The sequence below is a fragment of the Molossus molossus genome, unplaced genomic scaffold, assembly GCF_014108415.1.
Source record: "Molossus molossus isolate mMolMol1 unplaced genomic scaffold, mMolMol1.p scaffold_m16_p_5, whole genome shotgun sequence".
Classification (NCBI taxonomy): domain Eukaryota; kingdom Metazoa; phylum Chordata; class Mammalia; order Chiroptera; family Molossidae; genus Molossus; species Molossus molossus.
Window position 1 is genome coordinate 12,313,574 of NW_023425388.1, and position 26,080 is coordinate 12,339,653.

Below are 26,080 nucleotides of genomic sequence, written 5' to 3' on the forward strand. Positions count from 1 at the left end.
AGAATTATTGCTGGGATTTAGTTAGGAAATGCATTAAACTCATAACTCTATTTGGGGAGAATTGCCATTTTTACTGTGTTGACTCTTCCATCTTTGATCACAGTGCATCTACACTTATTTAGATCTTTGATTTCTTTCATCAGTATCTTGTCGTTTTCAGCAGACAAAATACTGTGCATGTTTGTTAGACTTACACTAAAGTATTTAATTTTTTGAAGTGATTGTAAATGGTTATTGTGTTTTTTATTTGTTTGAATGTGTTCATCGCTTGTCTGTAGAAATATAATTGACTTTATATGTTGATCTTGTATCCTGTGACCTTTCTAACACTTATTGTTTCCAGGAGACTTTTTGTAGATATCTTGGGATTTTCTACATGGTATTCTGTCAACTTCAAATAGGGAATTTTTATTTATTCTTTTCCAATATGTGTGCCCTTTATTTCCTTTTCTTACCTTATTACATTGACCAGGACTCCAGTGCTCTGTTGAATAAGCGGGATGAACATAGACATCCTTGCCTTGCTCCCAAACTTGGGGGAAACATTCAATCTTTTGCTATTAAGTAGGATGTTAACTGTAAGTTTTTTTGTAGATGCTCTTTATCTAGTTGAGGAAGTTTTCTCTAGTTCTAGTTTGCTGAGACTTTTTGTCATGAATGATATTGAATTTTGTCAAATGCTTCCCATACTTCAATAATATAATAATGTAATTTTTCTTAGTCTCTTAATATGATGGGTTACATTGATTGATCTTTGAGTATTGAACCAGCCTTGCATCCCTGGTATAAATCCCATGTTGTCATGGTGTATAATTATATGTATACAGTGCTGGATTGTATTTGCTTATATTTTATTGAGTATTTTTGCATCCACATTCATGAGGAACATTGATCTGCAGATTTCTTTTTATGTTCTGTCTTTGACTGGGTTTGTTTTTAGGGTAATAGTGGCATCTTGAAAGAGTTGGATGGAGTTCCCTTGTCTTCTGTTGTTTGAAAAATATTGTATGGAATTGGTGTCAATGTCTTTAAGGATCCAATAGAATTCTCGAGTAAAATCAGCTGGGCCTGAAGATCCCCTTTTCAGGAGGTTTTAAACCAAGTTCACTTTCTTTAATAGTATAGAGTTATCTAAATAATCTATTTCATATTGGGTGAGTTATGGTACTTTGTAGTTTTCAAGGAATTGGTGTATTTCATCTGAGTTGTCCAATTTATGTGTATAGAGTTGTTTGTAGTATTCCCTTACCGTCCTTTTTTTTTATTTTTATTTTTTTTATTCTCATCCGAGGACACTTTTGCATTTATCTTCAGATAGAGTGGAAGGGAGAGAGGGGGAAAGAGAGAGAGAGAAACATCTATGTGAGAGAGAACACTTCGAGTGGTTACCACTCATGCGACCCCAACTGGGGCCGGGGACAAACTGCAACCGAAGTATGTGTCCTTAGCGGGAACCGAACCTGGGACGCTCTGTTCCGCGGGCCAACGTTCTAACCACTGAGCCAAACCGGCCAGGGGATCCTTACTGTCCTTTTAATGTCTATGGACTCTGCAGTGATAGCACTTGTGGCATTTTTAATATTATTAATTTGTGTCTTCTGCTCTCTTTATCAGTCTAGCTAGAGGTTTGTCAATTTTATTTAACCTTTCAAAGAACCAGCTTTTTGTTTCGTTTACTTTCTCTACTGTTTTTCTGTTTGAAATTTCATTGATTTCTACTTTTATAGTTACTATTTCATTCTTTCTGTTTGATTTGGGGCTAGTTTGTTCCTTTTCTAGTTTCTTAAGGTGGGATTTTAGCTTACAGATTTGAGGCCATTTATCTTTTCTAATTTAAGCACTTAGTCCTAAATTTTCCTCTTAGTACTATTTAGCTAAGTTTCACAAATTTTTGTATTTTCGTTTTTGTTCAGTCTAGTGTACATCTTAAATTTTACTTGAGTTTTCTTCTGTGGCTCATGGATTATTTGAATGTGTGTTGTTAAATTTCCTAGAGTTTAGAGACATACCTGTTATCTTTCGGTTATTTATTTCTCATTTGATTTCATTGTAATTAGAACATGCACTCTGTGGAATTATAATTTATTTAAATTTGCATGGCCGAGGATGTGGTTTACCTCAGTGAATGCTCCATGGGTGCTTAGAAAGAATGTGTCCTGCTGTTGTCAAATAGAGTGTTTAACACCTCATTTTGGTGGTTGTTGTTAAGTTCTATATTGTTGGTGATTTTCTGTCTGGTTGTTCTACCAGTCATGGAGAGTGGGGTGTTCAAGTCTCCAAATAGAATTGTGGATTTGCCTAGTAATCCTTTATTTTTATCAGTTTTTACTTACTAAATTTTGTTGCTTTGTTGCTTAGCACATACAGAATTAAGATTGCTTGCTTTTTGATAGAGAGACTTTCATGAATCATGTAATGTCTTGATTGTGGAGTGTGTGGAGTGAATTGAAGTGCACTTTCTTCTGACAGGGTGTGAAAAGAACAACTTTCTATTTGAATTCACATCGCAAATGTAACCCACAGCGCCATGAAGTGATGAGCAGATGCACATGCACACTGGGTTTAGAGGGGCTGTGTGCCTTTAGTTACTACAGCATGAAAAGTTAATTTTAAAGTGAAGAGAGGAACAAACGAGATCTTGCAAATGTTGGGTTGAATTTGAGAAGTTGTGAGTAGGTGGCTGTCATGGCCATGGAGGAAGCTGAGGCTTGCACCAGTGAAATCAGTGTGCTTGGTGGTGGTCAACACAGGATGGCTCACACCTGTCAGCGGGTCTTGCAGTTGGTCTCCTGGTGGTTCAAATGGCAGGAGGTAAATTTCCAAGGGCTCCATGAGCCTGACAAGCCTAATAATGTAAGAGCCCATGTTTGGAGGGGAAGATGCCCAAGAGAGGTTTGTCATCTGTGGTGTGTGGGTATCTGGTGGTCCAGTGGGGTCTTTGGAGGTGTCCCATGCAGCCTTGCTTTTGTACTTCTTTAGACCTGGGTCCTGTCACATCTTCTTGCCTTATGCCTTCCTGGCATCCCAGGGCACTGAAATGGCAAGTATTTCAACCTGTGAAATACATAAACAAGGCCTCTGATATGTATCCTTTTTGTGTGTTCACCAAGACCCCATGCCTGAGTGTTGGAGGTACTCCCTACCCGGTGGGTGGCCCTGGGTACTGGCTGGGCCCAGTGTATTTTGCTGGCATCTTTGGGGAAACCATTTTCACAAGAGCATTGTAATAAGAACAGTTTATTTGAATGTTATTAATGGGAGTAAGAAAGACTGACAATAAGTATTTTCCACAGTAATTAAGATATGTACAATTTCTTGGTTGAATTTTTGTATAGTGTTTTCTTTTGACATGATATGGTGAACATGATACTCTACTGAGCTCTCTGTGTTCAGAGCATGTATTCATCCATTACCTCATTCGGTCCTCACTGCAGACCTTTGTTGGGAAGAGGTAGGGTGGAAATGTACCCATTTTTCAAACAAGACAGTACTGCTCCTTGGGCCCTAGTTGGTGAAGGTTGGTTCTGGGACTCTGGTCTGAGATGTCAAATCCTCACTTCTTCCTCCTGTTCCAGTGCTTTCCAGAACATCGTGGGAAGTGCAGGGGCATCTGTAGTTGTAGTGGAGCCATGAGATGACCTCTGGGTCTCATTCAGGCTTCTCTTCAGGCTGCACACACAAACTGATGCATGTATTGAGCATTTGCAGAAAGCTGCTTTTAGAGAAAAAGTTCTCTGGCTCAGAGAAGTTTGAAAACACACTGCTGCCTTGAAGAAAAAAATATTTTTGCATACACTTTCAGGTGTGCTCGGAATTCCTGGAGGACATTTCCATGTGGAGCTGTGCTTTTCAGGGAGGGCAGTGCAGGGAGTGCTCAGGGGACTAATGGCTGTGAGGGGGAATGAAGGTGAGCTTGGCTTCTGGGTGCAATGTGGAAATAAGGCTGACACCCTAAGGATGGCAGCAGGTGTGTGTGCTTTGCCGGGAAGCACTGTGTATAATGTGCAGGTGGTGTGTGATGTAAGGACCAGGCATAGTGTGAGGACCATGTGTGGTGTGAGGATGGGAAGCTCCTGGAGGATGAGGGGAGCAGCAAGGATGTGGCAGAACACCCCCCCCAGCAGGTATGTTGAAGCCGGGCCAATGTTAGCTGTCCTTGAAGTTGACAGCTGGGAAATGGGACCATTGTTTATGGACAATAAAGAATGATAAGTCCTGAATAAAGAAATTAGATAGAACGGGAAAGGCTGCAGAGACCAAACCTGGATGGGGGACACACTTCTGTGAGTCTCCTGGTACTCCTTTGTAGGACTGCCTTTAGACCACAGAGCTCTGCTGCCACCTAGTGGCCAGAGTCTTGCAACCAAGGTAGCTCCATACTCAGTTCTGGCTTTGCTGTGTCAGGCTTCTAGCAATACATAGATTGTTAAGAACTGCCCCTGTTGAGTTTGGGAGGCTCTGTTGACCAACATCCTTTGCGCCTCTTTGGAGAAGGCCCTGTTCAGGGTGGAACGACATCATTGTGCATAGGATGCTGAGGAGAAGCGGGGATAGCCTGCCAACAGGCTGGAGTGAGTGTTCCACTCCACCATGTGTCCAAAGTGCACTCTGAGGGGGAACAAAAATTTCCCACTTGTCTTTTGTTCAGCCACTTCTTTCCTGACAAAGAATCCTCATGTCCAGAGCTGGCAGGCCTGTTCCTTACAGGTGAACTTGGTGGGTTTGGTACTGTTAGAAGCAGAACCTGCCCTTAGAAAGCATATGTATTTCATGCATGGCCTGTTCCTTCCACCTCACTATTCTCTTGGCTTGTTGGTGTGTGCTGGCTGTGTCGCTCTCCTATTCTCCTTTTCAGCCACATTGTCCTGGGGCCTGGTTCTTGACTCTGCTTGGGGCCTTAGCACTGTTTCATTTGGCATGACAACTCCGGTTCTATCTCCAACCCAGCTCGCTCTGAGCTCCAGCTTGAGTTTCCACTTCCTGCTCATGCCCAGGAAGGGGTTCAGCCCTCACTTACCATGTCCAGGATTGACCTCCAGCTTCCTTGTTCTTGCCTTCCACCTGTACCTCTTCCCTGTCATCCATAGCTGTGCTATGCCCTCAATACTTCTATCCAGAAGTGTTCTCTTGTGGTCTTGCCTGTGTGGAGCAGCCCTAGCACACAAGGCAACTCAGTTCTCTTGGCATCAGGTTGCTCTGTAGGTTTGATTGTACTGCCACCATGCATACATGCTGCACACACCTAAGCACATACATATGCATGCACATGCATTCTTACAGCAAACCAAAGCATGTCAACACAGATGTCTGTGGTCCAGGATACCCAATTATGTTTGCCCGTGTCATTGAGCAATGTTGGTTTGTCAGGAACAAAAGAACTGTGATAACTCTTCTTTACAAATGTCACACTTTTGAGATTCCTGCTGCCTGAAAAATTGTGGAACCTGTCTTCTCCACAGTATGATCTCCCTGCTCAGTGTCCTTTGTTTATTTATTTATTTTTATGTTTTATTATTTTTTATCCTCACCTGAGGACGTTTTTACATTTATCTTCAGGTAGAGTGGGAGGGTGGGGGGAGAAACATCGATGTGAGAGAGACACATTGACTGGTTGCCACCCACACGACCCCAACCGGGGTGGGGATGAACTGCAACCGAGGTACATGCCCTTAGCGGGAACCAAACCCGGGTCTCTCTGGTCCACTGGCCGATGCTCTAACTGCTGAGGCAAACTGGCCAGGGTGTCCTTTGTTTGTTTTTAAGGCTGACTTCCTAGGGACTTTGCTTTTGTGAGCAAACCTGTCTTCACCCATGCCTACTCAGCGGTTGTGCTTAGACACCTGCGACAAAAAGGCTTCCACCTTTGCCGTGGGACCCAAGATTCAGTAGGTTTCCTAGAATAAGTGCTTCTCAATCTGTTACATGCCTTTGGTTGATTTTTCAACATCCTAAAATGTTATTTTTGGACAGTTTTGTGTATTTTTTATTATTGTTTTGGGGGACAGGATTTGCCTTGCCCTCACTCTGTCTCCCAGAAATCTCACCTCCCTCCTTATTTTTCTAGAACACGTTAGACAATTCCAGAAAACTACACTGAACTGCAAATTAGTTTACAGAGCATCTGGGGTTTTAAAACACTCAAATTCTTGCTATACCTTTTGGATCTCTGGTTTCTTTTATCCTTTCTTTTTTTGTATAGTTTTTTCATTCTCTTAAGGCATTAAGCCAAGTCATGGCAGAAAGGGTACTTTCAGAGCTGCATCCGGAGTCCTCACACTCATGGAAGCAGAGGAACACACTGATGTTATGTTCCCTACACCCTGTCATCAGGTTTGCCCATTCACAGCCATGCAGCCCTGAGTGGGCCTGGGATCATGCAGTAAAACCCTGCTTGCTCCTACAGCCAAGCCATGGGCTCTCATCCTCCCTGCCCAGTTTTGTCTTTAAGGCATGTGGGTGGGAGGGGGGGATTTCTGAGGGGTATTGATAGCAATGATGGTTCCTTATGATGAAATCCTGGGGTTGGCTCCCAGGTTGGTCTGCTGCTTCTTCATTTCACACCTGCCAAGGCCTTCTCTTCCATTCAATCTCTTGCTTCGGCAAGAGTGTAGATGATCCTGTGTATGCAGGAGGAGCCTCAAGAAATTCACGCAGGGCTTAGGGGCCATTGAAAAAGATGAGATTTTACCAGCAGAAGAGGTCTGAACTTCCTGAGGAGACCCCCTTTATGGTGATATTTATGGCATCTGAACAAATTGTTTTGGAAAGGAAATGTTTACAAACCTCCAAGCCCCTCATTTCACAGGTGGGCAACTGAAGAGAAGTCACCCTCAGTCCCTGAGGCGCACCCCTCAGTCCCGTGGCCCAACAAGCGGCCCACCTGCCCCACCTGGGGCTGCACAGTAGGTCCTGGGCAGCCTTTACAAACACGAGGCCCAGGCCTTGTCCCGGTGCTCATTGACGTGGTCCTGGTGGGGTCTCTCAGCAGCCTGAACATCCCCCTGGAGGCTCTAATGTGGAGGGCAAGTCCCTTCAGAGTCTAGAGGAAGATGCTTTGTGAGGCGGGTTCCCTGGGATACCAGCTCCTTGGGACTGCAGCTGTACCTCTGGTTCAGCTATTTCAGTTGAGCCTCTTGTGGATAAAAAACCTTCAGGAGGTGAGAGGAAAGGGCAGCCAGGGTAGGAGGGCACACTGACCTCTCACTTCCCTGTTGGAAGGATGCCCAAGACCAGCAGGGCATGCTGCCCTTGTGGAAAGCCCATATGTGGGGGGGGGGGGGCACCCAGGGCTGGGGGGAGGGTGTCAAAGAAGGGTGAGAGGATGACTGATTAGTCTGGCTGAACTGCAGTCCATTGTCATTGGACGAGGGTCCTTGAGGATTTGGCCTGTTTAGGGCAGGGGAGTGTGGGTACCCTATGTTATTTTTTACTGTAGGTAAGTGAAAGAAGCAGATGTCAGAGCATCCCTATTCTGTGGTGTCACTTCCACAATGTTCTTTAGGTATAGACTTGTCTGTGGGGATGGAAAACAGGCCATGGGCTTCTGTTCCCAGGAGAATGGAATGGAGGTACTTTCCTGTTCTTCCCACTGAGTGCAACTAAAACCCTGGGGATAGCATGTAAAACAAGCATGGAACTCTCTGAAAAGTGGAGAGACAAAGACAGAGCAACCAGGGGACTTGGGGACCTGAGGAAGGACACAGTGGTACCCTTGGTTTCCTTCTGTCTCACATGTCCCAGACTGAGGGCTGGCTGAACAACTCAGAAACCTGAAACACCAGTGGGTACAGACCAAAAACAAAGAAAATCCAAATAGCCTCTCTCTAAGCAAAAGGGCCTAGCCAGATAGAAACCTCAAATAAGAAGTGCTTTACTCTGGCCAAACATTCCCCTCAAACCATGGCCCCAGATGCACCCTTGCCAGGAAAGGCCCAGTGGAGAATGCCAGGCTATATATACCAAGGTGCTCCAGTCTCAACCACTCTGGCATCAGAGAAGGCTGGATGGGAGTCCCATGTTTTCATCCTTGCTAGGCTCTAAAGAAGCCCCCCTCAGTGGGGGCCAACTGGGGAGCCAGCACTCCCCCACCTGCCTAGCAGTGATGGGGCCCCAACCAGGGTGTCAGCAGAGGCAGAGTGGGGAACTTGGTCCTTTACCCAACCTGGTAGCAACAAGGGCAGTACCAGAGCCTTTCCTTGCTGGAATGGAGTCTGAGGAGGCCAGAGGAAACAGATTTAAATAAGACCCATAATGTGATATCCCAGTTCCCAAATTTCAGTGTAAAGTCATTCAATATACTAAGAACCAGGAAAACTCAACATGAATGAGAAAAGACAGTCAACAGACACCAACACTGAAGTGATACAGATGGTAAAGTTATCTGACAAGGCTTTTAAAGAAGCCATCATAAAAATGCTCCAACAGCAATTATAAACACATGAAAAACTAGAAAAACCTCAGCAAATAAATAAATGTAAGAAAGAACCAAACTGAATTTTTTAAATTAAGGGTTTTGATTTTTTTTTTATTAGAGCCGTTTTAGGTTCATAGCAAAATTGAGTGGGAGGTTCAGAGATTTCCCATACATCCCTCATCACCTCCCACAGGCACAGCCTCCCCCATTATCAACACCCTTAACCAAGAGGGTACATTGGTTGCAATTGATGGACCTACATTGACACATCATGATTACTCAGAGTCCATAATTTGCATTCGAGTCCACTCGAAGTGATTGGTTCCTCAGTTTTCATCTAATAAGGTAAATAGTGATAGATGGAATCCACACAAACAAAAGCACTTTGGTGTCTTCAGTGATTTTTAAGAGAGTAAAGGGGTCTTGAGATCAAAAGTTTTGAGGGTGGCTGCCCTCTGGCTGTGGGGAAGCTGCACCATCCGCCCTCTAGTCCTCCCATCAGGTTCTTTTGTCTGTGCTGCCACCAGCCCACACTCCATTCTCTCCTGGGTTTTTCTCTTTCTGTACCTCCTTCAATATGGCCCCTTAGAATGAAGGCACCCTCCTAACTGTTAGGATACTGTCTGATTTTGCTCTGGCAGGCAAGTGATTGTTGCTTTTGTGCTCTGTTGTAATCCTAACCTCTGGTATCACTGCCCAGCCCACTGTATGGAGGCCCTGTACCCCCAGTGGTTTCCGTATTGTCAGCATGGCTTAGGTCTCTGTGGTTCACACATGTCACACACATCAGTGTTGGGTCAGTTGAAGTCCTGCTGGACATCCTCAGGATGCTTGTCACTAGGGCAGCAAAGTGACCTGTGCCACCTATGCTCACATTTGGGTAGAGCAGGTGCTGGTCATGTGTGACACAGTGGGGTAGGGAACTTTGTCTGCCTCAGGGAGGAACTGAGAACGTTGTTTTATGTTCCACAGACCCTATGATCTTCAGCACAATGTTAGCTTAGCTTATAGATATGGTGGATTATATTGAATGATTTTTGATATGGAGCCAACCTTGCATACCTGGATTTATGGTTCTTTTATACATTGCTGGGTTCATTTTGCTAATTTAAATTTTTAAAAAATTATGTGTGCCTCTGTTTATGAGAGAGATTGGTCTGTAGTTTTCTTTTTGTGTACTGTCTTTTTCTCTGGTTTTGGTATCAGGATGAGAGGAGTCACACAAAATGAGTTGGAAACTATTCTGTTTTCTCCAAAAGATTGTCTAAAGTTGTAGTTCATTTTTCTGTAAATGGTTTTTAAAATTTTTCAGTGAAACAAACCATCTGGACCTGGAGATTTCTTTTTCTGAAGCTCCTTATTACAAATGCAGCTTCTTTAATGACCGTAGGGATATAGACATTGTTGATTTCATTTTGGTTGACTTTTGGTACTTTGTCAATTGTTCTTCACATCTCCTCTTTCTTTGTGATGTTTCTTAGAGATTTGCTGTAAGCATATTCATAAATGCTCATGTTCATAAATGCTCTTTGAAGCATTTTTATGATGATTGCTTTACAATCCTTGTCAGAGAATTCTAGCATCTCTGTACTTTCAGTGTTTAGTATTTGTTGATTTTCTTTTCTTTTTCATATTTAATATCCAGAGTTTTAGTTGGACTCAGCAGGAAGAATAGGGAAAAATGTATTTCCTTTATCTTGTCCAGAAACAGGAGCCCTTGTCTTCTTTTAAATTACTAATATCATCTGTACCTTCTAGATGTTTTTTCTGATCAATGTCAGCAGGTTGTATATACTTAGACCTTTATTGAAGAAATAAATTTTATATTTGTTCATTTCCTCAATTGGCTCTTGTTTCTTTTCTGAACTATACTATTACCTTCTTTTTACTTTCTATGGATACTTTCTGTTATTTTTCTAACTTCTTAAAGGATTTTTACTTATTAATATTTGCCTTTCTTTATTCATAATATACGCTTTTAAAGCTGTAACTTTTCCTGTGAACTCTATCTTAGCTTCTTGCCTCAGATTCGGGCATGTAGTAATTTTATTATTGTTGCGGTCTAATTATTTTCTGATTTCATTATGATGTTGTCCTGTTCATTTCTTATTGAGAAACATGGAAAAGATGTTCTGTCTAGGGGGATTACAAAGTTATCTTTTGCTAATGATTTCTAATTTAATTGCTAAGTGGGTGGAAAGCCTTGTCTGTTTATTTCCCATCTTCAACATTTTTGAAACTTGCACAGTGAGTCAGAATATGGCCAAATTTTTTTGTTGTTGTTCTCTCAGAGCTGGAGGAGAAGGAGGAACCTCTAAATGGCAGGTGCAGCCTTGGCCAGTTTGGCTCAGTGGTTAGAGTGTCAGCCTGTGGTCCAAAGAGACCCGGGTTCGGTTTCCGCTAAGGGCACGTACCTCGGTTGCAGTTTGTCCCCGGTCCTGGTTGGTCGTGCGGGTGGCAGCCACTCGATGTGTCCCTTTCACGTCGATGTTTCTCTCTCTCTCTCTCTCCCCCATTCTATCTGAACAAAAAATGGAAAAATGTCCTCAGGTGAGGATAATAAACAAATAAATAAATAAATAAATAATAACTAAATGGCAGGTGCGGCATTTTACACACACACACTATCATGTTTGTGTGTTTTCATGTATTCTGCTTCTTCATTATATTGTCACTAGACTGTATGAACTGTAACACAGTAGCATGTTGGCATCTCCTGCTGGATGGGCTGTTTGCTGATTTGGCTAGGGTGTTGCTCATCAGACCAAATTCCCAGCTCTGGGCCTTCACAGCCACTGCATACTTCCTGGATGCACATACAGTGACATCATCTTTTGACTAGATTATTGCTTAATTTCCTAAATTCTCTCCTGGCTTCTTCTCCTGCCCCTCTTCACCTTCAGCCTGTTTTCTACACCAGCAGCCAGGTTGCTCGTGTTAAAATATCATGATTTATCATGCCTCCTTTTTTTTCTCAAAACCCTCTCAGAGCCTGGTTTTCTGCAGAATCCTCCTGTTCCCATTCTTAAAATGGCCTAAAACACCCCACCCAACATGGCCTCTCTCTCTCTCTACACCATCCTCAGCCGCCCTCCCCTCACTCACCCTCTCCTGGCAAGATGAAGGCATAGGGGAAGGCCAGTGGGAGCAGGTAGGACAGAACTGAGCCTTTTGATTGTCTGATATTTCAAACTCCTGGTGGAGCCCATGCCCTGTACCGGAACATGAATAACCATATGAGCTTTGCATGCCCCAAGTGCACACGTGTGAGTGCATGTCTGCTGGCATGTGTGAAGTTTGCAGCTTAATGGGCTGCTTTTGTCTGGACTATGCCCAGGAGGGGATGTGACGTCCTTGGGGACTAGTCCTTTGAAGCTGATTTGTTGTGGCAGCCTGTTCAGCAAGATGTTAAAAACCATGGCTTCTGCTGTTCCTAAGTGGGTCGTGCAGCAAAGGAAGACCATAGAGGTGAGGAAAGGAGTCATGTCCCTCGTTTGATCTGTTTCCCTTCCTAATATCAACTGTGTGGGTTTTTTTAAAAAACAGTTAATGGCTAACAGGAGCAGGAGGTCACAGAGCAGATCCAGCCTCCCAATTCTTTTTTAAAATATGTTTTTATTAATTTTAGAGAGAGATGAAGGAGAGGGAGAGAGAGGGAGAAAAACATCAACGAAAGAGAGAAACATCAATCAGCTGCGTCCTGCATGCCCCCTACCGGGGATCGAGCCTGAGACCCAGGCATGTGCCCTGACAGGGAATCGAACCAGGGACCTCGCAGTGCATGGAAAGACACTCAACCAACTGAGCCACACTGGCCAGGACCTAATTGAATTTTGAAAAGCAAACAGCAGAGTCTCTGAGATTTCATCATTATTTATATCTAACTCCACAGGGTGCTGGGTGGCCCTGGCTCCCTGACATGTGTTGGTGATGTTGGAAGAAATGGGTCACTGCATGAATGTGTCTGCTTGTCACATCACTGTCTAGATTTCTGGTCTCATGGTGTTCCTTACCAATTTAGTGACATAGGGCTTTTTATATTTAGTAAACTAGTTTCCTTTGATGTTTCTAAAACAATGTAAATTGCCCTTTGGTTGAAGTTCATTAATTTCTGGTTTGATTGCATTGGTATCAGAGATTGCTGTCTATACTGTTTCTGTTGTATGTAATTTATTGAGGGAATAATCCTTGTCTGCTAGCATTCTGAGAGCCTCTTGGGAGAAGGGGGCAAGAGTTCTCATTATTTGTCTATTTATTCCATGTAACAACCCAGTTTTAATCTCAGCATTTCCCTATCTTCAGAACTGCTAGTTGTCATACCCTGAAGTGAATCACCCTCTTCCAGCGGTGAACCTCCAGCTGTCCATGGGAAGAGAAGAATTCTCACCTAATGATTAGGATTTTGGGGGCCTGAAGTTTTCTTTCAGAAAATGTAAATTATTTTTATTCCCTGACCTCCCCATCTTACTTTGTGAGCCACACATCAGCCTTCTAGAATCTGTGATGTAAACCAGGGTTTCTTTGTGGCTTCTCCCTGATAGGCTTAGCTATATTAGTCACCACTTATTCATCCACTGTCTAGGTTCCAGGATTGTGTTGCCAGTGCTTGTTGGTTGTTCTCGATTCTCCTGACATAGTGCTTGTGAGTTTGTGCCTTTTTACTTTGTGTCATTTTAGTGCAGTTTTTGTAAGGTGAAGATAAACACATGTTAATTGGCTGTATTTGATGGGAGGTTTCTTCCATTGCTTTAAACTTTTTTTTTGAGTATTTATTACCTTTGGGTTTTTTAGTCGAATATTATCCACATACTATAAAATTCACACTTTTAAAGTTTACATTTTAGTAGTTTCTAGATATTTACAAAGTTGGGCCCCCATCACCACTATCTAATTGTAAAACATGTTCATCACCTAGAAAGAAACCTCATACTCATTATTAATAACTCTCATTCCCCTCTTACTTCAGCCCTGGGAAATGCTAATCCACTTTTTGTCTCTGGATTGCCTGCTCTGCACATTTCATGTAAATGGGATGAGACAGTTTCTATATCTGGCTTCTTTCCCTAAGCATAATGTTTTCAGAGTTCATCCATGTTGATCTATTAGTCCTTCATTTCATTTTTGTGTGGCCAAATAGTACTTTATTGTATGGATATGTCACATTTTGTTTATCCATTCATCAGTTGGTGGATATTTGGGTTTTTCCACTTTTTTGCTATTATGAACAATGCTGCTGTAAACATTCATGTACAAGTTTTTATGTGAATATATCTTCAGTTCTCATGATTATATTCTTAAGAGTAGAACTGTTAGGTCATACAGTAACTCTCTGTTTATTTTTGTGGTACTGCCAGACTGATTTCCAAAGTGGCTATACCATTATATTTGTACCAGCAATTTATGAGGATTCCAGTGACTCCACATCCTTGCTGACACTTGTTATTTTCTGCTTTTTTACTTCTTCTTCCTCCTCCTCTTCTTCCTACTACTTCTGTTATTGCCATCCTACGTGGGTATGAAGTGGTATCTTATTGTGGTTTTCATTTGCATTTTTCTTCTAATGACTAATAATGTGCTTATTGGCCATTTGTATATCTTCCTTAGAGGAACATGTATCCAAATCTTTTGAACATTTTTTGTTGTTTTTGTTTTTTTCAATTTGTTGAATTGTGAACGTTCTCTATATAGTCTGGATATTAATCCCTTCTCAGATATGATTTGCAAATGTCTTCTCCTATTTTGTAGGTTATATTTTCACTTTTTTATTAGTGCCCTTTGATATATAAAAGTTTTTAATTTTGAGGAAATCTGGTTCACCTGATTTTTTTGTTTGTTGCCTGTGCTTTTTTGTATCATCATATCCATGAAGTCATTGCCAAATCGAATGTCATAAATATTTATTTCAGTGTTTCCTTCTAAAAGTTTTTTAGTTGGAACTCATAAGTGTAGGTCTTTGATCCATTTTGAGTTAATTTTTGTATATGGTATAAGTTTATTCTTTTGCATGTGGATACCTAGTTTTCCTAGCACCATATGTTGCAAAGACTCTTCTTTTCCCATTGAATTGTCTTAGCCCTCTTAAGAATTTTTCCATTGCTTTCTGATGAATTCTCACTCGTTGACCCTAGACCTAACTCAATAATCAAGGCCTCTCTGATATTTTGATCAGTAACATGTTGAACCTTTGACTGTACTCACTGTCTTCCCAAGTGAGATGCTGTGTGCCCATAAGAAAGTGAGGTTTTTTGTTTTTTTTAATCCTCACCCGAGGACATTTTTTGTACAGATAGAGTGGGAGGGAGAGAGAGGAGGAGAGAGAGAGAGAGAAACATCAATGTGAAAGGGACACATCGAGTGGCTGCCACCCGCACGACCAACCAGGGCCGGGGACAAACTGCAACCGAGGTACGTGCCCTTAGCGGGAACCGAACCTGGGTCTCTCCGGACCACAGGCCGACGCTCTAACCGCTGAGCCAAACTGGCCAGGGCAGAAAGTGAGGTTTTACTTTATCTTACATGGAATTTCCTTACATGTGGTATTTTCTCACATTTCATTTTGAACCTCAACATATATGCACAAGACATTTTAGCTTGAGACAAACTTAGTCATTGCTGTTGCTTTATTGCCTAAAGTGGTTGGTTACCTGATTGACATAGAGAAAGGCAAAGAGGTTTAACATAGGTTTCTAATTATTTTTGGTGCTCACAATTCCAAATGTTGGGACACTATTGTAAACAAGCCTTTTAAGATGTCTATAACAATAATTTGTAGGAGTCATAAATAGATACCTATGGAATAGACCGAAAACCATAGCAAAGAGGATGTTATGAAAATGGGTACTTGTGACTGAGAATTAAAGTTCCAGTTTGAGCTGTAAAATTAATTCAAAATGTAAAAAGTCAAGAAACTTAGCTAAACCAACGTGAAAATGATACACTCAGGAAAAACATCAGATGGAACGGAAGATGACTCTACTTGGACAAAATTGCATGTTGAAATGGAAGAGTTTGAATTAAATTATTGTACTAGCCATGAAAGTGGAAAACCAACTATGTATTTAAATTAATATATAATTTCATAAATGCTATTTTAAAATCAGTATAAATACACATAAATATACTGAATATTATAAATACAAAGTTGATTGTTTTATTTACAGTATCATAAGTTTGCACAGTTTTACCAAAAAATAAACTTCTTGTGGACTTTTCATTTATAAAATGGAAGCCTCCTCATGTTTCTAGCTCCCTCATTTGTGTTATAATAGGGCTGTGTTCCCTGGTAAGTCCGCACTGGCACTGTATTTCCATACTCTGCACCTGCCTTGTACCTCAATGCTTAAGACATGTTTGCTGCTCTGTTGAATGCAAAAAAAAGGCGCCATTCTGTCGACCCTAGTGGTTATAAATTTGTAAGCTCATATGCCCTGTGTTTTTGTGTTTTAGGTAGGTGGGTTCCATGACAAAAGTCAGGCCTTCCGTAAAACACCAGTTCCAGTTATGATGCTCTAAGTTACGACAAGTCTCAACATTTGTGTCTATGGATCTGCTCTGACTCTTAGAGCCGCTTATGGGGGAAGGTGAGTTGCTGTAAAATATCTTTTGTTTGCTCATTTGTTTGTTTACCAAGCATATATGTAACAAAGTCAAACTCACCTTTGAAAATGAAGTTTGTTCCATGTGGTCCAATCTGCATTTCACTCTCTTTAGTCCATGACAGGGTGTCAACTGGGGAGCAAGGCCAGGGAGAGAAGCAGACCATGAAAGGGAATGTTTGATATAGAAAGGCAGTTGATGCAATGATAATGGGGGAGGGAACCTCTTGCCTTGTTGGCTCTTAAGAAGTCACATTGTGTTGAGTTGGCGTTTGAAGAAGCTGGTCTGCGTTTGCAGGAGCAGGTCGACACTGAGGCAGAAATGGTTCTCCATGGTTCTTTCCTTTAAATTTTTGAAGAGCATGGGAACCCTTAGAACTATTTTCCCCTAAGTGTTCCCTGTTTTTACCCCTGTAGATCTTCATCCTGCTATTTTGTAAAGAGTGCTGGGTGGGTAATCTGAAGAGCTGGGTCTGTTGTCAGCTTCTTTACTGGTTCCCTGTGAGGGAGCACCAGCCGCGAGCATGATCCCGTGCTAAGCTGGCCTGGTCCTGCTGGCAGTCCTGCTGTGTGTGCAAGAGTGAAACAGTATATGTGTGGGTACAGGACCATTTGTGCAGGCAAGTGTGTGTATGGGTATAGAAATGTGTGGAGGGGCATGTGTGTACAAGTGTAAAAACATGTATGCATGAGTGTAGGAGCTTGTGAACATGTGTACAGTATTGTATGTTCAATGGCATGTGTGCCATTGTGCATAAGAATGTGTACCGGAGCACATATGTATATGTATGAGTGCATGTTTTCAGGAGTGTATGTGCATTTATGTTCAGGTGTAGAAATGTATGTGCGTGTGTGCATGAATGTGGGTGTGCATGAGTGTGGGTTGTGTGGAGGAGCATGTGTGTCTCTATGCCAGTGTACATGTGTGCAGGAACATGTATTCTGCATGCTGCTTGCCATTTGTCCCGACACCCTAAGGTCCACATTCTCTCTGATGGACCTCAAGGTTCTGAGCCTGTAGGACTGACTTTCTCTGGCCTCAGTTTCTACCTGTAAATTGAGGCCTCAGAGGTTCTTTTTGCAGCTCACATGTCTTGATTCTCTCCATCCCAGTTCTAGATTATTCCTCCATATGTTTTACATTGTGAGGCACTGCCAAAGCCTTAAGAATACACTCGAGGATGCTTTTTTCACCTATAGGCACAACAGCGGCCACGAGGAATCTGCTTCAAGCTATTTTATGTATTAATCCAGATTCCCAACACAAACATTCAACATACCTCAAACATGAGTTAACATACCTCCCAGGTGCTTGTCAAAGAACATGTGCATCTTAAAAAGTCACAAGACTTAATAAGGACCCCCTGGTCAACTCTCTGAAGGTTCGCTGTTCCTCTCAGCACCAGCTTCCTTGCCCACCCCGTCCAGATGCTGTCTGTCTGGTTTTGGTGTTTTTTGAATTGCAGATCAGCATTTTTAATCCCGTGGTGCTTGACCCAATTCTGTAAGCCTGTGTCCTGTGCTGTTTTATCTTTGCTTTGTTTGTTCTTCTTTCCATGGAGGAAGGTTAAAACCATTTCAGCCTCCAGGTGTCTATGTCAGCTGCACATCAATGACTGGTCATAGCGGACTGCAAATCTGCTCTGGGTTTGAAGAGGAGCCGAAGGAAATGGCTCTTTTCACACCACTAGCATGTCCCAGGCTGTGGTCAAGAGCCAGGCTGGTTATGTAAACCAGAGCTGGGGCTGACAGTGTTCTTCAGGTACATGTGGAGGATAGGCTGGGAGCACCCCCAGGCCAGGAGCCGAAGGGGCTCCCTGCTGGGCCCTCTACCGCCTTTCTAGCTTGCCCACATCCATAAGACCTGCATTGCTTGTTGCCTGCCCTTGGCCTGGCCATATTTGCCAGGTACTCATGTGCTCCTTGTTGAACATATGAGCCTATGTATGCACAGGATATGGCTGCAGAAGTAATGAGTGGAATCCACTAAGACAGAAAACCCACAGATATGGAGGAGGTGACTAACTGCTTAGCCTGACTCATTCCAGTGAACACAAAGCCACTGAGCCCCTGACCTGGCCAACCCCCTAGAAGCATAGTGCTCACAGTGTGCTTCCTCTGTCCCTTCTTATTCCTCCCCTCCCCAACCCCACTGGCAAAATACCCTCTACCCTTGAAACCGCCTGCAGTCACATCCTCTGTTCTCTCCCTGGCCTTGACCCTTTCAGCAGCATTCAGCTTAGCGGTAGCTTGTCTGCCTCTGGTGCCGTGGATGCTACTGTCCCCCATTTTTCCTCAATCTCTGGACCATACCTCCTTATCTCCTCTCTGGTCCCTGCACCCTCAGCTCCTCCTCTTCAGCTGATGACCCTGGTCCTTCATGTCCCTTCTGCTTGCTGCTTCCTTTCCTCTCACCTCTTCAAAAGTTTGGCTCCTACCTTGCTCTCCCTCTCTGCTGCTACCACATATTAACATGTGGGCACACTCTTTGGTGGCACATCCACTTGTAGTAACCACCCATCTCTATCTCTTTGACAACTGTCACCTTGCTGTCACCACTTGTTCATCTTGCACCAGACCTGCCTTGACAAAGTTCACAGATCTGCCCCTGCCAGACCCAAAGGTCAGTGTTCAGTCCTCCCCCACATTCTCTCAGCGACACTTGATACTGTCGGACACCCATTGAGCAAGAGGGTGGGCCCTCGATGGCCTGAGCATTATGACTATGAGCAAGCCATGAGTGACTGTGCTGCTGTTTCTGGAGGAATAAGGACAGATCCTACGCGGAAAGCTGCTGGGAGGAGTGAGTTAGCCGACAGTGCCAGACATACAGAAGGGCCTGTCTTAATGTTCACTGTTAGCATTTTCCTCTTCTGCCTGGACAATGAATGTTGATGTCCCCAGGACTTGGCTTAGTCTGTCACCGGTCACTGATAACAGAGCCTGCTCTGGAATTGGGGGTGGGGTACAGGGAGTGCAGCTGGCTGAGCCAGTTTGTCACTGCATGACAGAGCTTCAAGCATGTGTATCCTTTAACCCAGAAATTATATCTATGAATATGTATTCCAAGGAAGTAAGAGAGGAACATGAAGAGGTATGCCCAAAGATTATTATTTAATCTTTAATTAAATAATTATTATTTAATCAAAGCATTGTTTAATGTAATAATTAAAAAACCTAGATACACAATTTCAGTAGATTGGTTATGTTCGTACACAAAAAATGGCATAAAATTTATGCATAAAATAGAATACTATGGGAATTTGATCACTATTATGTAGATTTAAATACATTGACATAGGAAAATATTTTATGTATAATGGTGAGAAAAACAGGATAATCATGGGTGGTTTGGTCCTATTTTTGTTAAAAATCTAGTAACACATACCTATTAGAGAAAAGCCTGAGTAGGTAGATTTTAAAAATATATCACTATCACTGGTGGTCTTTCTTGGTAATTAAAGGTTATTTTTGCATATATGCATTTTTCTATTGTTTTCTGTTATGAGCATCCAGTGCTTGTGTTATTTTATTAATTTATAAATTTTTATTGAATTTATTGGGATGACATTGGTTAATAAAATTATATACATTTCAGGTATATAATTCTATAATACATCATCTGTTTATTGTATTGAGTACTTGTGTTATTTAAAAATTTTTTTCCTGTAAAGAACAGTGAGGCTGACCTTGGTCAGTGATACCTACATGCCCTTCCCCTTTCTCTCTGTGTGCCTTTGCTGGTGTGAGAAAGCCACAGCGTAGTTTGTGGGCACGCATAGTGGCCAGCTCAGTGCCCCCCTGGCCAAACACATGCCCATCCTCACAGCCAGCAAGTCCACTCTGCCTCCATATTTATACGACTGCCTGATACGTGTTTTGTCATTTTTTCTGTGCCTGATTTCATATGAAATGAAGAGATATAGGTAATAACTAGTGAAAGGTAGAGTTGGAGGCCAACTTTCTCTTTTTTGGTGGCAGAAGTGCCCATCCTGATGGGTGGACCAGTGTGCATTCTCCATGTTCACTCCTGGGGTCCTGTCCACCCTTCCACCCCACACTGCACAGATCAGAGCCTGCACATCTAGGTGGCTCTGAAGGATGCACAGGGCTCATCCATTGCTGAACTTCTGTGTGCAGCTTGCCTTTAGGACTAGACCTGTAAGTTCTAGATAACAGTGAAGAAAAAATGAGAAAGGTGAGGATTCGCTGTTGGTGTCATTTCAGGCCCCTCATCCTGGTGAGGAAGAGCCTCACCCTACAGTTCCAGGGCCAAGCCCTCTATGTATGAGTAGGACCGGCTTCATGTGAGGCCTATACACGGCAGACAGCTGACAGTGGCAGTGACAGCTCAAGTCTTAAGAGCTGAATTTTTATTAATATTGGGCCATGGGGTCCCCTCACCCACTCCTTCCTTTCTAAGAGCTTAGCTGCTACACTGGATGTCCTGCAGGCATTTGTGCGGTGGCCCCTGTTTGGGGGAAGGAGTCATTGAAGTGACAGCACATCCGTGCCAGGCGCACCCCTCCAACAGAACGAGGGGAGTTGGGCAAAAAGTAGGTCACATGTGCCTGGTCCCATGTCACGAGGTTTCCAACCTGAGGCCAATGGGATTTGTAGCCTCCTTTGGTTTAGAACAAAACATCACTCTAATTTTCTCCTCTAAACGGGGAGAGTGACCATCTGTCTGATAGCCACATCCACCCATTCCTGCCCGATTTTTCATAGCTGCTGTGTTCGGAGGTAAGGGGGTGCTTGGGGCCTGGCCAACACCAGCCTGGCAAGGAGGATGGACTCTATCCACACGGAGCCCAGGGTGAGGAGTGGGGTGGGTGTAGGTCATCAGGAAGTGTTGGGAGGTCCTACTGCAATGTTGCGGTGCTTTGCTTAGGGATGGGGAAGTGGACAGGGTGTCATAGTTATAGATAGTTCTAGACATTCAGATGAGGATATTCACAATGGGTTCTTTATTTCACGAATCTGGTTCCTTTTTAAGGATCAGAGTCAACTATTAGCACTCTAATGTTAAAGTGTTATTATGTAGAAAAATGAACATGTAATTTTACAGATGTTTGTCATCAATGATAGTCGGGTAGGTGTAGGAATATGATTCTTATGCTCGGAAACATCAGCTATCCCTGTAAAGCGGAGTCCTGCACTCTCAGGTGCTGAGCGCCTTTGTTTGGGAGTGTCTGCCTCTCAAGGAAACCCGTGAGCTGTTGGCTTCCAGTAGCATGAATGCATGGTGAGATCTGCATATCAGAATAATGTTAATGCTTGTATATTATTACTGGATGGAGAACATGCACTTTGGAGTGTGATACTTATCTTGAGAAATAACATAATTCTTTTATCTCTGGGAAGGTCAGTGAACGTGATTATTTTGTGATAAAGCAGATTTGGACTGTATAATAGTTTAGAAGTGTAAAACTAACCTGAATTTTGTAGCCTATAAATAACAAAATTTTGGTTTTTTGCCTGTCCTATAAATGAACTAAGACATCCCATTAGTTCAGGATCCTTCTGCTGGACATATTTTGTCAAATAATGAAGAGAATAAAATATCTGCAATATCTGTATAGTGGGCTAGTTGCTGGTTCCAAACTGAGACAAGTTATATCTTCTATTTGGATTTGCTGGGAAAACATGTTTCCAGAAATAGCTTAACAGAACCAAAGTCATAATGGTATTTGATTTATGTTTTATCAGAAAAAAAGTTTTTTACCTTTCATAGATAAAATATTTAATATTTTATTTGTATTTTAACTAACTTTGCAGAAACATGGGTCTATGGCCAAGTTCATAGAAGTAAATGTAAATGCTTCAGATCATGAATTCCTCTACATTTTAGACATAAAAGAACAGTTGCACCCTTAGTAAGAAAAGAAGCTTTTCTCTTCTTGAAAATAATGCGTGGTGCAAGTACTCTTTATTTAGGATGATGTCCAGTTCCTTCCAACTGCAGCCTTTGAAGCAATCTCATGTAATGTTTCTAAAGAGCTTTCTTATCCATTTTCCAATCTTGAAGAAAGGGAAATCTGTCTACTATTTTATTAAGATAAGGCAGAGGACTTTAGTATTTTTTATATTTATGGTTATAAAATTTTTTTCATGTCTGAGGAAGGTCCCATGTATTTTGATGCAGTTTTTAACAGTCTCCTTTTCCTGCTGTACCTGACATGTGTCCCCATTGTCTTAATGTAACCATTCAGTCATCTCATGTGGTAACAATACTGAGACACTCTGGTATGTTTATGTTAATAAAATTACAAAGTTATACCCCCAAATTATTGCCTTTAGGGGGAAAATGAGAACTGCTGTCTGTGCCCTGGCAAGTGTTATGAGATGTTGATTTTCCTTTCTTACAGCAGAATAGACTGTTGTTTTTCCAGAAGTAACATAAATACAATAATGCAGAAGCAACTGGCTATGGCCCCTTTGTGTTTTTCATAAAGCAGGAGGAATGGCACACTGGTCACAGCTGGTCTCTGCCCCCAACTGTCTCCACTGTGCACGTCTTTCTCTTTCACACTGTCCTGGGAGGGGAGACATAGGGTTAGTGTTTTCACAGAAAACTCATTGCTTTTGGCCTTGATTCATTTGGGAAATGAAAAGGGAACATGATGGAGTTGGTCCTGGCTGGCCTTCTGCAGGTGCCCTCTGACCTTCAGTGCTTCACATGTCAGGGGTCTCATATAAGACCCCCAGGATCTGCATGAGAGGTAGAAACCCACCTGCCACAAATCAGATGTTACCATGTGAAGAAACCTCAGGAAGGTTTGGTGTCTTGAGCACCACAGAGCTGGAGCTCTTGAAGACACATCTTCATTCTGGCCCAGGTGGAACCTCTGAGGTCAGGGACTGAGGACCAGCAGCTGGTATTGTGACCTGGTTGTCCTACAGCAGAGCTGGTGTGGTGTGCCCACCGAAAGAGCACTGGGCTTCCTTCTTTCTGAGTGTCAGCTACACTATTTTATGAATATTACAGGGGCAGTGTTCTCCAGAGGGTCCTGGACAATACCATCACCTGAAAACTTTCTGGAGAGGCAGGTTCTCAGCTGCCCCTTCCTGTAGACAGCCTGAGTCAGAAATTCTGGGGTGGGGTCTGGTTGAGTTACTAAACTTTCCAGGTGGTGCTAATGTTCGTATAAGTGTGAGAGTCAGAGGATCAACCACACAGGAGTGAAGTGTAGACTGTGGTCATGTGGCACTCCTGGTATAGTGGGCATGTGACCTGTGGCTGCAGTGAGACAGAGAGTGTCTAGCCAAGTAATGGTGCTTTTGAGCATAGCCATCTAATGATCCTTCAGGTCAAATATGAGCCAGTGGAAGCATGTAATATGTTCTCATGGGTTTTCTATTACATGTGACCTGGTATACAAGTCTGTCCTATGGTGCTGAGGTCTGATAAGATTTGTCTATCTGTGTCTGTGCCACACAGCAAGACCCCACTGCTAAGCAGTACCCATGTGCCCTGTTGCTGGGCAGGAGTCTCACAGAAAACCAGAAGAGACAGGACCATGGGGAGACTGGTCCTGCTTACTGGGGCTCAGGCAGGCAGGAGCCCATACCTCTTGGCACCCTTACCTGAGAAGGGAATGACCCCAGGTTTTCTTTTGAGTGGCAAGGGGCCCTCAGGACATCTGAGGGTCTGGACATCTCTGGGGGCCTGGCTGGGCACAGGGGTCATGCTCCAGAGCAACAGAGCAGCCACCTTAGAAGCCAGAGGCTCACACCCTCTGCCAAGCTCTGGGCTCTGTCCCCTGAGCGTGCAACCCCCACACAAAGGTGTATGTATGTATTGGGGGATGCTGTCATTAAAAACAATCCAAAAGAATCTAAAAGAGAAAAGAAAAACCTGTGTAAAAACAGCCTACTGGACAAGACATGAAACCATCAGATAGGAGTCATGAACGACTAGGGAAATGGACCTGTAGGGAGGTGGGCTTCATTTTGTTCTGTTCTGCTTTCATAAACTTGGTGTGTGTTTAAATCAGTAGGAGTGGATAGACTATTCAGTGAATGGTTAGGTATCTATTAAAAACAAACACCCAATTTAGAACCTTTCCTCCCACCAAACACCAGTGTATATGAGACAAAGTGATGAGCTCAAGGATTCACAAAAAACATAGTTTTTAAAAGAGTCATTTTTGGGGGAAGGGCACCCCCTAGAAAGTACACATCCTGAAGGGCAGCAACTTGTGGTGCCTCGCTCACACCCCTGCTCTGAATGACACCGTTCGGGCCTAGAGCAAGAAGACCCAGCAACCAGACAGCAGCAGTTCAGGGCACAGGCCCACAGTGCTGCAGATCCACAGGTGCTGCAGGGACATGGGTGCTACAGGCTCACGGGTGCTGTGGGTACACAGGGAGCTGCTGTGGGGCATGATGGGAACCTCAGCTTATAGACATAAACCTGAAGTTCTTAGGAAATGTTTACTGGGAGCAAATTGAGGGTCCAGGGCCAAATTGAAGGTGGCAGCGCCCAGAGGAAACCTGCTTAGGAGGCAGCTAGGTGTGTGCGGGGCTGCATGAAGCAGCATCTACACAGGCCTTCCACATAACAGGAATCCACCTCACCATACATGTGTGTCGTGATGCTTATAAGGGAGAAAGCGGACCCTTTCTGTTCCTTCTAGGATGCTTGGGCACTGTGTGGGCCTGGAAGTGAGCAGAGTGTTCAGTGTGGAGACTTGTAAAGATAGCATGTCATGTAGCCCCATCGGCCACGTCCCCACGTAGACACACAATGTGGAGACTTAGCTCCTTGGCCACTGTCAATTGACAGGACAAAGGTCATTTCTGCGGCCCCACTCCCACCACGGAGCCCCAGTTGGCAGGGCAGTCAGTAGCACTGGAGAGGCCGACTTTGCCATGCAGCACAGGCGGATCTCAAGAATGTTATTCTGGGTAAAAGAAGCAGGCAGGAAAGTGGAGATTGCATGGAGCAGATCAACAGCAGCAGGAGACAGCAGCAAGCAGTGTTGCATGGGGCTGGTTAGGCTGCAGAACAGGCTTCAGGCATTTCTCTTTGGGTCTAGAATGTTCCATGTCATGAACTGGTCACATAGGTAAGTGCCCGTGTGAAAATCAACATGCACACCTAAGATTTGTACATTTTTGTGTCTATAAATTAGACTGCATTTTAAAATCTAGTCACAGAACACATATACTGTGATATTTATGCAAAATAAGAAGGTAGTGTGTGGTCTGTTTGGAAATGCTAAGAAAAGGTTCCAGTGACAGTGACTCCTGCCCTGGTGGGGATGGGGGAGAATTTACAAAGGCTCTGTCCCTCCATCACAGTGTTTTTCAGAGCCTCTGGGATCCTGTCTCCCCAGCTGGGAGGGGGCTGCTCACTCACCTAGCCAGAACAGTTCTGCCCTCTGCCGCATTTGTTTGCCTTTTTATTTTGTGCTTTTTCCTGGGTTTGAAAAGGAGTCTGCCGCCGTTACAGTCAAATCTTTTAAAGCCACTGGTCTGGGTGACTGAGAAATATGTATTTTTTACTTTCTAAGCTTGAAATTTTTAAAGAACCTTTGGAGTGGTGTCTGGGAATGGACAGCTGGTTTTAGCAGGTGACACCCTGGGTTCCAGAGCTTCCTGCCTCAGAGTGGGGCGCACAAGGAGGAAGCATGACAGGAATGCTCGCCTGTCACCTGGCTGTGTCTGTAGTGCCTGCCTCCAGCACAACTGCCTGACCAGACTTCCAGAAGCACAAAGAGCCCACTGCCTGGCGGGGCTTCCTCAAGCATCGTAACTATCCCCATCCCCATCCTTGTCCCCCATGTGCAGCCCCATTTGGCAAAGACCCTGGCCCATGGTGCTGAGGAAGTGGGGAGGCATGTTGGAACATGGTGGCTGAACCGAGGAGGAAGTGAGGGGGAGCCTAGACTGCTGCCTGCCTTGGTGATGGGGTGTTGGGGTTGGTTGTGAACAGGTCAGTGGAAACCTGTCTTCCGATAAAGTTCAGGTCCTGCTGCAGCAAAGCCCTTGTTTGCAGTAGGACCAGATCCGAGAATGTGGACCCCTGTCTGGTGGTCCTGTTGGCAGCATGTCTGCATGGGTTTAT

General features: G+C 43.5%; 1 protein-coding gene across 18 annotated transcripts in view; it reads left to right on the forward strand.

The window, feature by feature from the left end:
* The window catches only part of PCBP3 (poly(rC) binding protein 3), a 275,338-nt gene that overhangs the window by 187,427 nt on the left and 61,831 nt on the right, over nucleotides 1–26,080 (forward strand). For 15 of the 18 annotated variants that reach the window (XM_036242989.1, XM_036242987.1, XM_036242988.1 and 12 more), the window contains one exon: nucleotides 15,860–15,993. In XM_036242989.1, coding sequence (XP_036098882.1) covers nucleotides 15,984–15,993 — 10 coding nt within the window. In that variant the 5' untranslated portion in view covers nucleotides 15,860–15,983. Of the gene's footprint in view, nucleotides 1–15,859; nucleotides 15,994–20,674; nucleotides 20,752–20,800; nucleotides 20,825–21,206; nucleotides 21,254–26,080 lie in introns of those variants that run through there. The other 3 variants (XM_036242998.1, XM_036243004.1, XM_036242992.1) reach the window with 3 other exon arrangements.